Source organism: Leptonychotes weddellii, chromosome 6 (assembly GCF_054177405.1).
Source record: "Leptonychotes weddellii isolate Sample4059 chromosome 6, ASM5417740v2, whole genome shotgun sequence".
Lineage (NCBI taxonomy): Eukaryota > Metazoa > Chordata > Mammalia > Carnivora > Phocidae > Leptonychotes > Leptonychotes weddellii.
In genome coordinates this window covers 32,167,004-32,179,204 of record NC_138374.1, presented here as the reverse complement: position 1 = coordinate 32,179,204, position 12,201 = coordinate 32,167,004, and the positions used below count along the sequence as shown (strand labels likewise).

Below are 12,201 nucleotides of genomic sequence, written 5' to 3'. Positions count from 1 at the left end.
ACTTTCATACCCTGATGAGGTATGAAACTAGTACAACCATTTTGGAAAATTGCTTGGCATTATTTACTAACACTAAGCATATACATATACATATACATATACTGTGACCCAAAATGTTCCACTCCTAGGACGTTTGTCTGACCTCTTTTGACTTGGAGTGATGTCAGTGTCTTATAGACACTAAAAAATTAAATCTACAACACAAGGGGAAACTCTCTAAAATGGAAATAAGATTTCTTTTTTAGTATTTGAATTCTTAAACTGTATAGGAATGTTATTTTATGCCTTTTCTGCCTTTTCCAAATCCAGTAATGAAAAAAAAATCTTATTTTTTTATTGAACATAATTTCATTGCTCTTAATAATGAATTGTGGATCTACCTGCTAATTATAACTTTTTACTGGTAGTAATAAATATATTTAAATATATGCAGTCATTTTATATTGTTAAACATGCTAATCTTGGACTCGTGTTCCTGATTTTATCCTGCCAATCCAAGGAAACTAAAAATTTTTTCAGTTATATAAAACCGATGTTGGTCATCAAAGGGCCACCATATACGTTTGTGCAGTTTGCTGTGCACGGCACATCCCAGGGAGCATTCTCGTTGTAATCTTATGTCATTGGTGCTCTAGCGCTCTCAGATGTGAAAATCATACTACCATAAGCAGTCCTCGGTCATCAAGTCTGATTTTAACTATTGAAACAGATCTGTAAATATAAATAACATATAAAAGTCACCTAAGTACCTAATCCTAATTATTTTATGATTTTCTTTTGCCTGTAGCCTCAAGACATTCAGAAGACAGTATTAAAGGGAATCATTAACAGCCTATTACGAGAATGGAAAGGGTAATTTTAACTAATATTTAGCTAATCAATATAGATAATTTCTACATCCCATACATCTTTAATGTATATGAATATATTTTACTCTCAGAAAAGATTTTAGTTGTTTTAAAAACAGAGATCAGAAAGAAATTATAAACCATTTATAACAAAACAAAACACTTACGACAAAGCTTTTTAACTTGAGTTTTGTGACTTCTCAGGAGGGTTTATATGTGGGCTTCACAGGATCTGTGAATCCTTTAAAATTATATATAAAATTTGTTATGTACAGATATATGTGTGGTATAAAAATGGGATGCATAGTTACATCAGTAACCTAGAATTAAATTAAATGGACATTAAATTTAGCTTTGGATTTCTTGGTAGCTAGAGCAAAGTTTTTCTAAGGAAATGTAAGTTTGGCTACTGAAATATTTTTTTTCCTGGAACTAAATCTTGAATCATTATATAAGGAATGATGGGCAATGTAATTGATAATGTTCGAATATCAATGGATATGCAGAACACAACAATATACTTTGAAAAGTCCATAGTATTTAAAATGATATTATTTAAGTAGCATATAACTTAAATAATAGCTTCTACTAAAGCCAAAGGAATACCATTAAATTATAATTCAAGTGTTTATATTAAGCCCCATTTAAAAATAATATCAAAATTATTGAATGTTAAGGGACACCTGGGTGGCTCAGTCTGTTGAACATCTGACTTTTGGGTTTGGCTCAGGTCCCATGATCTTGAGTCTTGGGATCCAGCCCCACATCGGGGCTCCGCACCCAGTGAGGATCTGCTTGAGATTGTTTCCCTCTGCCCACTCCCCATTCATGTGTGTGCTCTCTCTCTCTCTCTCAAATAAGTAAATAAATCTTTAAAAAAATTATTAAATGTTAAATGTACCCCATATTTTTTAATAACATTGCTCTGATTTTCAAAGAAATTCATGGTTATTACATAAATGTAGAAAAGGCACTGCTAGTATTATTAAAAAAAAAAAGTAAACATGTTAACATTTTGCCATCTTTTTTCTGGTCACCTTTTTGAAACAAATGAAATCATACTGTATAGTTTGATGTGATTTTTAATAGCATTTTTCCTAATTTGTCATTACGGTAGTAAATTTGCATTTTCCTTGAATTATATGGTTTTGGTTGAACCCGTAGTGCTTCACTGAAAATGGAGAGATTTAGAGTGTAGGAGAGCTCCTGAGAGAAGTGGAAGCCCAGTGGCCTGACCCCGCCCCAGCCTGAGTCCCCTCTCATAAGCACACTCTCTCTGCTTTCCAACCCTGCTCCTCAGAAGTGTGCCTGAGAGAGATTAAATGATAATTCGATGTGATTATCTATCAAAGGAGCATGTGGTCTTTACCCAAAAGTCTTGTTTTATTTTGGATTTTTATAACAACAACAAGATCTAAAGTTTACTGACTGTTTGTTATGGGCTAGGCACCTTTCTAACAATCTTCCATGTATTTTTCATTGAATCTTCACTGCAATTTTATGAAATAGTTAATATGATTACTTTCATTTCAGAGTGGAGGAAACTAATTTACAGAAAAGTTAAAGAAGTTGCCCAAGTTAACACAGTAAGTGCCTGAGTCAGGATTAGAACCTAGGCAGTCTGGCAAAGAGCCTGTGATCTCAACCACAACTTCAATGCCCAGAACTGTGTACTGTATTAAAATACTAGTACATGGGACAGGAATTTGGAAATTGTCATGGTATTGCTATAAAATGGAAAAAATAGGGCTCGCCTATCACCAGGAATTTCAATATTTATGAATTGCCCTGAGTGTTTTAAAATATTTTCAAATTCGGGCACCTCCAGCTCAGGTCACGATCCTGGAATAAAGCCCTGTGTTGGGCTCCCTGCTCAATAGGCAGTCTGCTTCTCCCTCTCCCTCTGCTTCTCCCCCTGCTTGTGCTCTGTCTCTCTCTGTCTCTGTCTCTCATAAATAAAATCTTAAAACTAAATAAATAAATAAAATATTTTCAAATGTAATTTCTAAAACATAACAGTAGTCCCATTCAGAAAATAGTCTGACAATTATGTAGACTATTATAGACAGAAATAGTTTAGAAACCTTGTAAACAATTTAAATTATTATTCAGTCAAGATAATTCTTCCACAAAGAAATGTTACTAAACATTTCTGTATACACATGTGTATACATATTTCAAATTTTAACACGTATGTTATATATTTATATTTCAGACTATGTAGCTTTACATTTTGTAAAGGTCATTTAGTACATTTGGGACAGTGGTTTATGTTTTCAGATTTGTTTTGTAATTATAACAGAAAAGTAATCATTTGGTCATTTTCTTTTTTTTTTTTTAAAGATTTTATTTATTTATTTATAGGACAGAGAGAGACACAGTGAGAGAGGGAACACAAGCAGGGGAAGTGGGAGAGGGAGAAGCAGCCTTCCCGCTGAGCAGGGAGCCCAATGTGGAGCTCAATCCCAGGACCCCGGGATCATGACCTGAGCCGAAGGCAGACGCTTAACGACTGAGCCACCCAGGCGCCCCTATTTGGTCATTTTATTTTCTTAAAGGAAATTCAAGGAGATACTGAGAGATGAACCTTTTTTCCCCCAGCATTTAGTTTTGAAAAATTTCAAACCACAGAAAAGTTAAAGACAATGAAAACTCATATACCTTTCACCTAGATTCACCAGTTGTTAATTTTTATCCCTCATTTGCTTTTTGCTTTCTCTCCCTGTGCATGAGTGTGTGCATAATTATTTTTTTTAGTAAATGGAAGACATCTTGACACTTAACCTCTAATTACTTCAGCATGTATTTCTTAATAACTTTTTCCTACATAACCATAACACTGTATCACACCAAACAAATTTAATGTTTTTCTAATAGTACTCTCTAAAATGGCGGTCCACATTTAAATTTCCCCAGTTGTCTCAAAAGTGTTCTTTAATATCTGGGTTTTGGACCCAGTCAAGGATCATGAATTGAATCTGGTAATCTTATAGGTGAATCATTTTTAATTCAAGAAGTTACTTTAGAGTATTTTTGAGAGTGTATTCAATAGAATCTGAGAGGGTGAGAAAGAAACACTCATCAGCTTTGGGAATAACAAAAACTCTTGGTCAAATTTGACAATGTGAAAATCCAGATTAACATGGAAAAAAATTACAAATTAGTTACATCTCAGAGGTATTCAAATATTAATTTAATTTCCAATTTAATTAGAAACATACTAGATGAATTTACCATGTGATTTGATTTGCAGATATTTCTATGTCTATCACTTCAGAAATAGATATATAAACACAGCGTATTTTCTTTCCTCAGAGCATCAGTATTCTTAAATGAGATATCAACTATCCTTTATTAAAACAAAATAAGTATTCTAAAATTGTTGATTATTCATCAGGCTCTTAACTCTTTCCCAAGTTAGTCATGATATTTACCTCATAAAATGTTATAGCCTACTTAATTTACCTTTCTCTTTTAAGATTTTCTTTATTTATCTGAGAGAGAGAAAGCGTGTGAGAGCACAAGTAGGGGGAGGGATAGAGAGAGAATCTCAGACCCCATGCTGAGTGCGGAGCCTGACACAGGGCTCTATCTCACAACCCTGAGATTCTGACCTGAGCTGAAATCAAGAGTCAGATGCTTAACCAAATGAGCCACCCAGGCACCCCTACTTAATTCATCTTTTAGGTGTCTTCAGAACCAGCCAAGAGTAAGCACAGAAGAACCTATATTCCCAGCATATTATGAATCTGTTACTGTCTCAGTAATCATACATACTAACTTAAGTCTCATTTTTGGCTTTTACCAATGCAGTTCTCACAAAAACATGTACTAATCATTTTTTGTTAGATGCTATAAGATTAAATACTAATCTGTAATCAATTATGCTTATTTCTTTTATAGTCCACGAACAAAAGATGATCTTAGAGCATATTTTATACTTTTACAGGTAAGAAAGCAAGAACTGAAGTTGTCTAATTCAAATCTCAGTCTATGCATGTGTTAAGGGAAATAATATCAAGTACTAAGTATTACTTTGTGCAACATTATTGATATTTTTTTATTATAGTGTAACCAGAGCACTAAAGTTATAACAAACAATGGGAAGCTAAATTATCTTTGGGATTAAAATTTTAATGTAGTTCTTGCCTTTCTGCTGTGGTATTCAGGAACAAGCAGAATGGAAGCACCTTTTCTTTCTCCAGTCAACCTCTTATAACTAGCTTTAATGGGCTGCAGAACTTTCTTTTATTTCCCAACTAGTAGGTTTCTAACTTCTCTAGGTATTTTTAATAAATGCTTCCATTAGAATTCTAATGGAAAAATCAAAGTGATTGCTTATGTTTGCTAAAGCAAAGGTGATGAACTTTTTCCTCTTGAGAGAGACAGATTCGTAGATACGAAAAAATAAGGTCCAAACAAATGAAAAGCAATTTTTAGTTTGTATTTTTTTTTTTAAAGATTTTATTTATTTCTTTGAGAGAGAGAGAGAGAGTGAGAGAGAGAGCACAAGAGGGGGGAGGGTCAGAGGAAGAAGCAGACTCCCTGCTGAGCAGGGAGCCCGATGCGGGACTCGATCCCGGGACTCCAGGATCATGACCTGAGCCGAAGGCAGTCGCTTAACCAACTGAGCCACCCAGGCGCCCTAGTTTGTATTATTTTTTTTGAGAAAGAAGTATGTTATTACATAGCTAGCATACTGCTTTTGTATTAGTCTTTACAATTTACAAAAGGTGTTTGTGTATATTATTATCTCATTTAAAGGTGAGAAAAATTATGTTAAATAAGATACAGTATTTAGTTAAATATTATGTCCAATAAAAGGAAATATGGACAGTAGGAATAAAAGAAGGGGGAGAAAGGAAAAAAGTAAAAGTGGGAAAAAGAAGTTAAGTAGACAAGAGGTAGTTGAAAGATATAAGAAGGGAAAGTAGAGGGTAGGAAGGACAAAAGCAAAACTAGAAGAAAGGGAGGAAATGTATGTAGATAGTAAAAGCTAGAGAAATGACAACCGAGGTTCAGATTTTGGGAGTGAGACTGTTAGTCAGCAGTAAGCTCTGCCCATGGTACCTTCTCACGAGCACCACTTGGGGTGGCTCTCAGCAGGAGGCACTCTCTCATTGTGAATTTGTCCTTGCCAGGAAATCAGTTTGGTGAAAAATACATGGTGCTCTCTTAGTTCCCACAATTTCAGTTTATTTTTCAATGATACTATTTTTTTCCATGAAGTTCTGAAATGCACATTGTGGTAAGAGTTTAGGTTGTAGAGATGTAACTAGAGGCTTCGAGCAACTCCTTCGGTGTCCCTTTGACATTCGAAAGTTGTCCGAAGCTGTGATGTGGCTCTCTCCTTGTTCTTTGTGAGACATGCACCTAATTCATCTCACAGTGGCAGAAGTTTCACAACCAGCTTTTACTTCATTTTTCTAGCATTGTTTTTTTTTTTTAATCAAGGAAGAACCAGGTTTTTCGTTTAATTGGATGATAGTGATTGGCACGGAGCTAGGAGCCTTACATACATTTTCTTTTTTACTACTTAGAACAAGTAAGATAGCTATTATCATTCCTATTTTAAAGATGAGGAAATTGAGAATCAAAGTTTAAGGAACACGCCTAAGTGATAGAATCAGTCCTCAGACCCAGATCTGTCTTAATTTCAAAGCTCATGCTCTTCCTGCTATACCACAGCCAAAATCGAAATTTCTGTTAATTAAATAATTAAACAAATAGATTATTGTTTTATAGGATTTCACCCAGTATTTCATAATCTCAAATTTAGTTTCCTAATGTACCACTTAGTTCATTAAGCTTAGTGTCTTTCCTTTCACACGTTAACAAAATTTTAACACAATTGTCTGTCATATCTTTTTCAGAATCCTCAATTCAGTAATACATCTACGTATGTCATCTATGCTCACTTGCTGCGACAGATAGCTGCCTTAGTGGAAGCTGATCATCATTTCCTGGTTCACTGGCTTAAAAAGTAAATCACTCTGTCATATTAATAAGAACTCTTATACAGTTTCAAGTTTGATATTAGTGATTTTATAATAAAATATATTTAAATGTTTTCAGGTCTTTAGAAATGATCTCCTAATTAACAGTACTTCAAAGCCAATTATAAACATATACCTCAGTACCACAGAGAGGGTAATTAAAAATCTGTTTTTAAAGCAAGTAACCATTTTGCTGGTGCAAACTGTTATTGAGGTTTCTATCCACTGCTTTCGCTTACTACACAGCACCTGCCTGTCAGTGGTTTTCGTATAGCTCAAGATGGTGACCGGATTTTCTCAGATACTATTTCAATTTGTGTCTTTTTATTTCCTATCAGTCTCACCATTACTTACATAGTGCCTTTTCTTTTTTTTTTTTTTTTTTAAGATTTTATTCATTTATTTGAGACAGAGAGAATGAGAGACAGAGAGCATGAGAGGGAGGAGGGTCAGAAGGAGAAGCAGACTCCTTGCCGAGCAGGGAGCCCGATGCGGGACTCGATCCCGGGACTCCAGGATCATGACCTGAGCCGAAGGCAGTCGCTTAACCAACTGAGCCACCCAGGCGCCCTACATAGTACCTTTTCAATCAGTCTTGATATCAATCAGTCTCACCATTACATAGTGCCTTTTCCTTACTTAATAACGTCATCATAAAATATAGATTAGCCATCAATATGAATTTATAAAAAATACAGTCTGTTTTTTCATAGAGCTATACTCACATAAACAATGACTTTTCTCCATGATTGATAAAATGTTAGAGGCAAAATATTTTCAGAATTAATTTTAAATAAAATCGGCTCTCATTATTCATGGTATTTATGTTCTGTAAAGTCACTGCTAACACTGAATTAACAAATACTGAATCATCGATCCTACAGGACATAACAGGGTTAGGTTAGGTTCCTATGAGCTGCTGGTCTAGCATCCACATCAACCGATAAGTACATGATCTTATTTTTACTGCATTGCATGTAAAGACATCTTATTTAATAGAAGTTATTGATTCATTAGCATTGAACTTGCGACCAACAGCACTATGACTAATGTCTGAAGAAATTTTATCTAACACAAGTTTATTCTCCATAAGGTACCTCACATTCCTCTTGTGCTTTAGGAACACTAGACAGAACTTTAGCACTACATTTTGGGAACCATTTTAAAACACCAGAATTACTAATTAAAAAGCACAAAAATGTGGAAAATATGACACTAAACTGTAAAGAATACTCATTTACAGTATGGGAGCTAAAACAAGAAGGCAGAGTGTTTCTTTGTTCGACCTCAGCTGGGAATATGCACATCTGGCAGCTCACATTTTTTGCCATTCTGCACATCTGCAAATGACCGTGACTGAAAGATCCACTAATATTGATTTTGGGGTTACAATTAAATTTTAGGAATAGGCAAATTTGCAAATACTGAGTCTAAGTAACAAGGATTGACTGAATATTGAAAGCCTTAAAAATGAAATGCCTAATGCTAACGTTATAGTAATTTTGGTGTTTATTTCTTATTTAAGAAACAATACTCCAGGTAAGATTTGCATCTTTTCAAATATTTGGCAACTTAAGAAATAGAATTTGGGGGGATATTCTCAAATTTTATGTGTACAGGATACACTTTGATAGCTAACATATTGCCAAAATAGAAAATGTGATTTGATTGGAATTATTTCAAAATCTTTACCAGATTATCCCAGAAGAGGTTCAAACAATTGGTAGAGAGATTGCTGCAGTTTATTTCTTTGCGCCTGTTTCCTGCAAAGCCTGAAGAATTTCCACCTATAACAAAGTGTTCCTGGTGGATCCCATCAGCATCCAAAGTGTTGGCTTTACTTAGTAGGTTTTATTACTCTGTCTTCTCTTTTGTTAAATATTAGGGACATTTCTGTAAGGATCTCAAAGTACTGTAGAGGCATTCTTAAATTTTAAAACCTTCCTTTGAAGTGAAGAGTTGTGATTTTTTTCCTGTTTTGATAATGGATTTCACATTTAATGTATAGCATGAAAAAGCTTTATGCATTTTATTGGGCAGTATTCTGTATTCTGGCCATCTGCTGCATGTGACCTGCTAAGTAGAGACCCCTAAGAAAACAGGCACTTGTGTTGATTCCCAAGAACTCCTAGGAGAGAACACACTGATGGAAAAGTAGTGTAAAGAGGGGCTCACCTGTGTACTCCCTTTACTATACTGTTCTAATCCCCACCACAAGCTGTTTTATAAAAGCAAGAAATGATTGGCTGCATCTGAACCACAATTTTTTTTAAAGATTTTATTTATTTATTTGAGAGAGAGAGAGTGAGCACGAGTAGGGGAAGGGGCAGAGAGAGAAGCAGACTCCCCCACTGAGCAGAGAGCCTGGGTTGCAAGCTCAATCCGAAGACCCTGAGATCATGACTTGAGCCGAAGGCAGACACTTAACCCACTGAGCCACCCAGGTGTCCCCTGAACCACAATTTTAAAACTACTTTTTTAATTAGGAGCTACGGTTGGCTTAAAATGGGAATTTCTAGATAAAGTCTATCTGGTGAGCATGAAAATGTTCTTATTAGAATGAATCATGCACATGTTAGAAAAGATCATTGTTAGAATTTATCTTTACAGATACTGCAAACAGTTTGGTTCATCCTCCCCTTATTCCTTATACTGATTTCTATAATTCAACATTGGATCACATTGATCTCATGGAAGAATACCACACCTGGCAGAGCTTTGGAAACTCTCACAGGTACAATCAGAAGCTCATTTTGATTACTTACCTAAATGAAATACTATTCAAAATAATGACTGGATGTTAAATTTGTATAAATTTAAGTATGCACATATCTTTATATATAAACTTATAGTTTAGATATCCAACCCTGAAACATCATTATATTTCTTAAAGCATTTTCTTTTTCTTACATTTTGAATTTATGTACATGTTAATTTGGTTTTGGTTTGATTAACAACATCTTTTCAAGAAGGGCAAAGTTGTATCTTAGTATGCAAGTTTCTTATATGTGTGTCACACACATGGTATCATTCTTCTTTTTTATGCTGTCATCCAGTCCAGGGGTCACAAACTTTCTCTGTAAAGTACTAGATGGTAAATATTGTTGACTCTTTGGACTTTACGAACTCTGGTATACCTCTGTAACACAAAAACAGCGTTAGACAATATGTAAATACACAGGTGTGTCTGTGTCCCAGAAAACTTTCTGTACACAGGTGGTAGACCGTATTTGTCCCATGGGCCATAGTTTGCCAATGCCTGTTGTAAAACAGTCGTCACACACATGCGCACATACACACGTACAGTTCACTCCTTTTCTCCTTCATTCTGTAGAAAAGGTGGTTGTCCCTTATCCACAATATAAAAAGAATGGGAGTTACAGCGAAAGGGCTTCACCACAAATTATTTATTACAATAGTGTAATAGGTTTTCAAAACACCTGACCAAATTCTTTAATATGCTGCACCTATATCCACACTCATAGTTTGGATTAAACCAGCATGACTATGCCAAACATAACTTTTTCCCAGACCATGTGATATCTTGGAGAGTGTGTCTGTTCTAAAGGAGACTTAAGAGATATGGTAGGGATATAAGTAACCTCAAAACCCCAGATTAGTTTATAAATTGGTTCAATCTGCCAGGGACCCTTTCTGTCACAATTGGCCCCAAACCATAGACTGGCCTTCTGGACATATCTCAGTCCACATCTGAGCACTCAGAACTAAACAAGAATTGTTTCTGGGGACTTGGTTCTGTCGGATGGGTATTTTCTTGACAAAGTGTATTTATTTTACAAAGACACTTTTTTCTCCAACTTTAATATAATTACAGTGTTGTAGACAAAACCACGAAACAACTCCAAGAGTTACTGTGCATATTTCAGTGACATCTTTTGATACAGAGCTCTTCTAACCACTGTGCCACAGCACCAGTGTTCCGAGAAGGAGCTACAGAGGGCTTGATCCTGTGATCCTTTCAGTTTGGGGGAAGCCAGCCTGGACTTAGAGGGGGACCTGGAGCCCGAGGGCAAGTCACCTCTGGCAATGAGCAGCCACATCTGTTTATTTCAGTGTGTCACACACATGGTATCATTTTTCTATGCATGACTAGGGAAGGGTTGAGCCACACAGTTTTAAAATACATAATAAGACCAAGATATACCCTACTAAGCTCACTGCACTTCTTTCATTTCCAAATTTTTAGTTAGCACTTAGTGATTCAAAACTATTACGCATTAGTACTGAACAACTTTTATTAACAATTGCGTTCCGGAGAAAGCTGTTTTATTTGTGGTTCGCACTAGGGCGGTAGTCTCCGGTTTCCTCCTCATGCCTTCTTCACACCCAGTGCTTGACTATAGTTGGATGGATTCCAGCTGTAACTGATGGAGTCATTGCAGCCACTTCCGCTGGAGTCGGCCTCCTGAAGTGTCACTGTCACCTACTAGTTCTCTCTAAATGCATTTTTCTCTGGGTAGTTTGTGGCTTTTTTATGTAACACGGGATCAGCTCTGAAGGGAGGAAGTTAGTTATTTTCTTGACCTTTGATCATTATGTCGTGTCTTTACAAATACATACCATTTCATACTATTACACCATTACACGCAATACCAGCAGCAGCATACTTTTATTTTATGGATCTTAAATTTATTACTTTGCTTTTTACTACTGTAGTTATTGCTAGATTTCCTCATTTCTGAAGCTTGCACACGAGAAATATCCATGTAATAATGGATTTTTATAATTTCTGCACATGAACTTTCTGTCCTCATCCTCCTTCGTGAGTACTTCTGCCTCCGGGTTCTGGCGTTGGCCATATTTTCACAGGTAATGATCTACAGGTGACTGTACATAAACTGAAATGAGTTGTGTAAACCACATACGTGGTTAGTACATTTCAGAATGTTAGATGTAGCTTCCTCTAGAGAGTGAGCACACAGCACGTCTAGTAATGATATGGACTTCACAAGGCTGTGGGGATTAAAAGAAGTGATGCACATAAAGTCATTTTGTAAATGGTAAAACACAATACAAAAGTAATGTTTTATATTGTTAGGAGGGGTACCTTAGATACTCCCTTAGTATAATTTTGCTAAAAATACACCATTTTGCTTTTTCTGTTTTCACTTGTTGAGCAGGTTTTCCTTCTGTCAGTACCCATTCGTTATTTCTATAGCTGCAAAAAAAATCATTATTCAAAGAGACTCAGAACAACAGATGATAAGCATCGCAAGGGTAAGCCAGCTACAAAAACATATTTATGCTGACTATAATCAATATAGTAAATAATTTAATAAATAAATCAAATGTCTTGTGAATTGTTCTAGCATAATCAGGAAATGTTAAAAGTAAAA

General features: G+C 35.5%; 1 protein-coding gene across 6 annotated transcripts in view; it reads left to right on the top strand.

Annotated features, from left to right (window-relative positions):
- The window catches only part of HECTD2 (HECT domain E3 ubiquitin protein ligase 2), a 72,932-nt gene that overhangs the window by 39,465 nt on the left and 21,266 nt on the right, over positions 1 to 12,201 (top strand). For 4 of the 6 annotated variants that reach the window (XM_081823847.1, XM_081823846.1, XM_081823848.1 and 1 more), the window contains exons 6-11: positions 788 to 852; positions 4,752 to 4,797; positions 6,722 to 6,831; positions 8,540 to 8,688; positions 9,455 to 9,578; positions 11,986 to 12,082. In XM_081823847.1, coding sequence (XP_081679973.1) covers positions 788 to 852; positions 4,752 to 4,797; positions 6,722 to 6,831; positions 8,540 to 8,688; positions 9,455 to 9,578; positions 11,986 to 12,082 — 591 coding nt within the window. The remainder of the gene's footprint in view (positions 1 to 787; positions 853 to 4,751; positions 4,798 to 6,721; positions 6,832 to 8,539; positions 8,689 to 9,454; positions 9,579 to 11,985; positions 12,083 to 12,201) is intronic. The other 2 variants (XR_014146249.1, XM_081823850.1) reach the window with 1 other exon arrangement.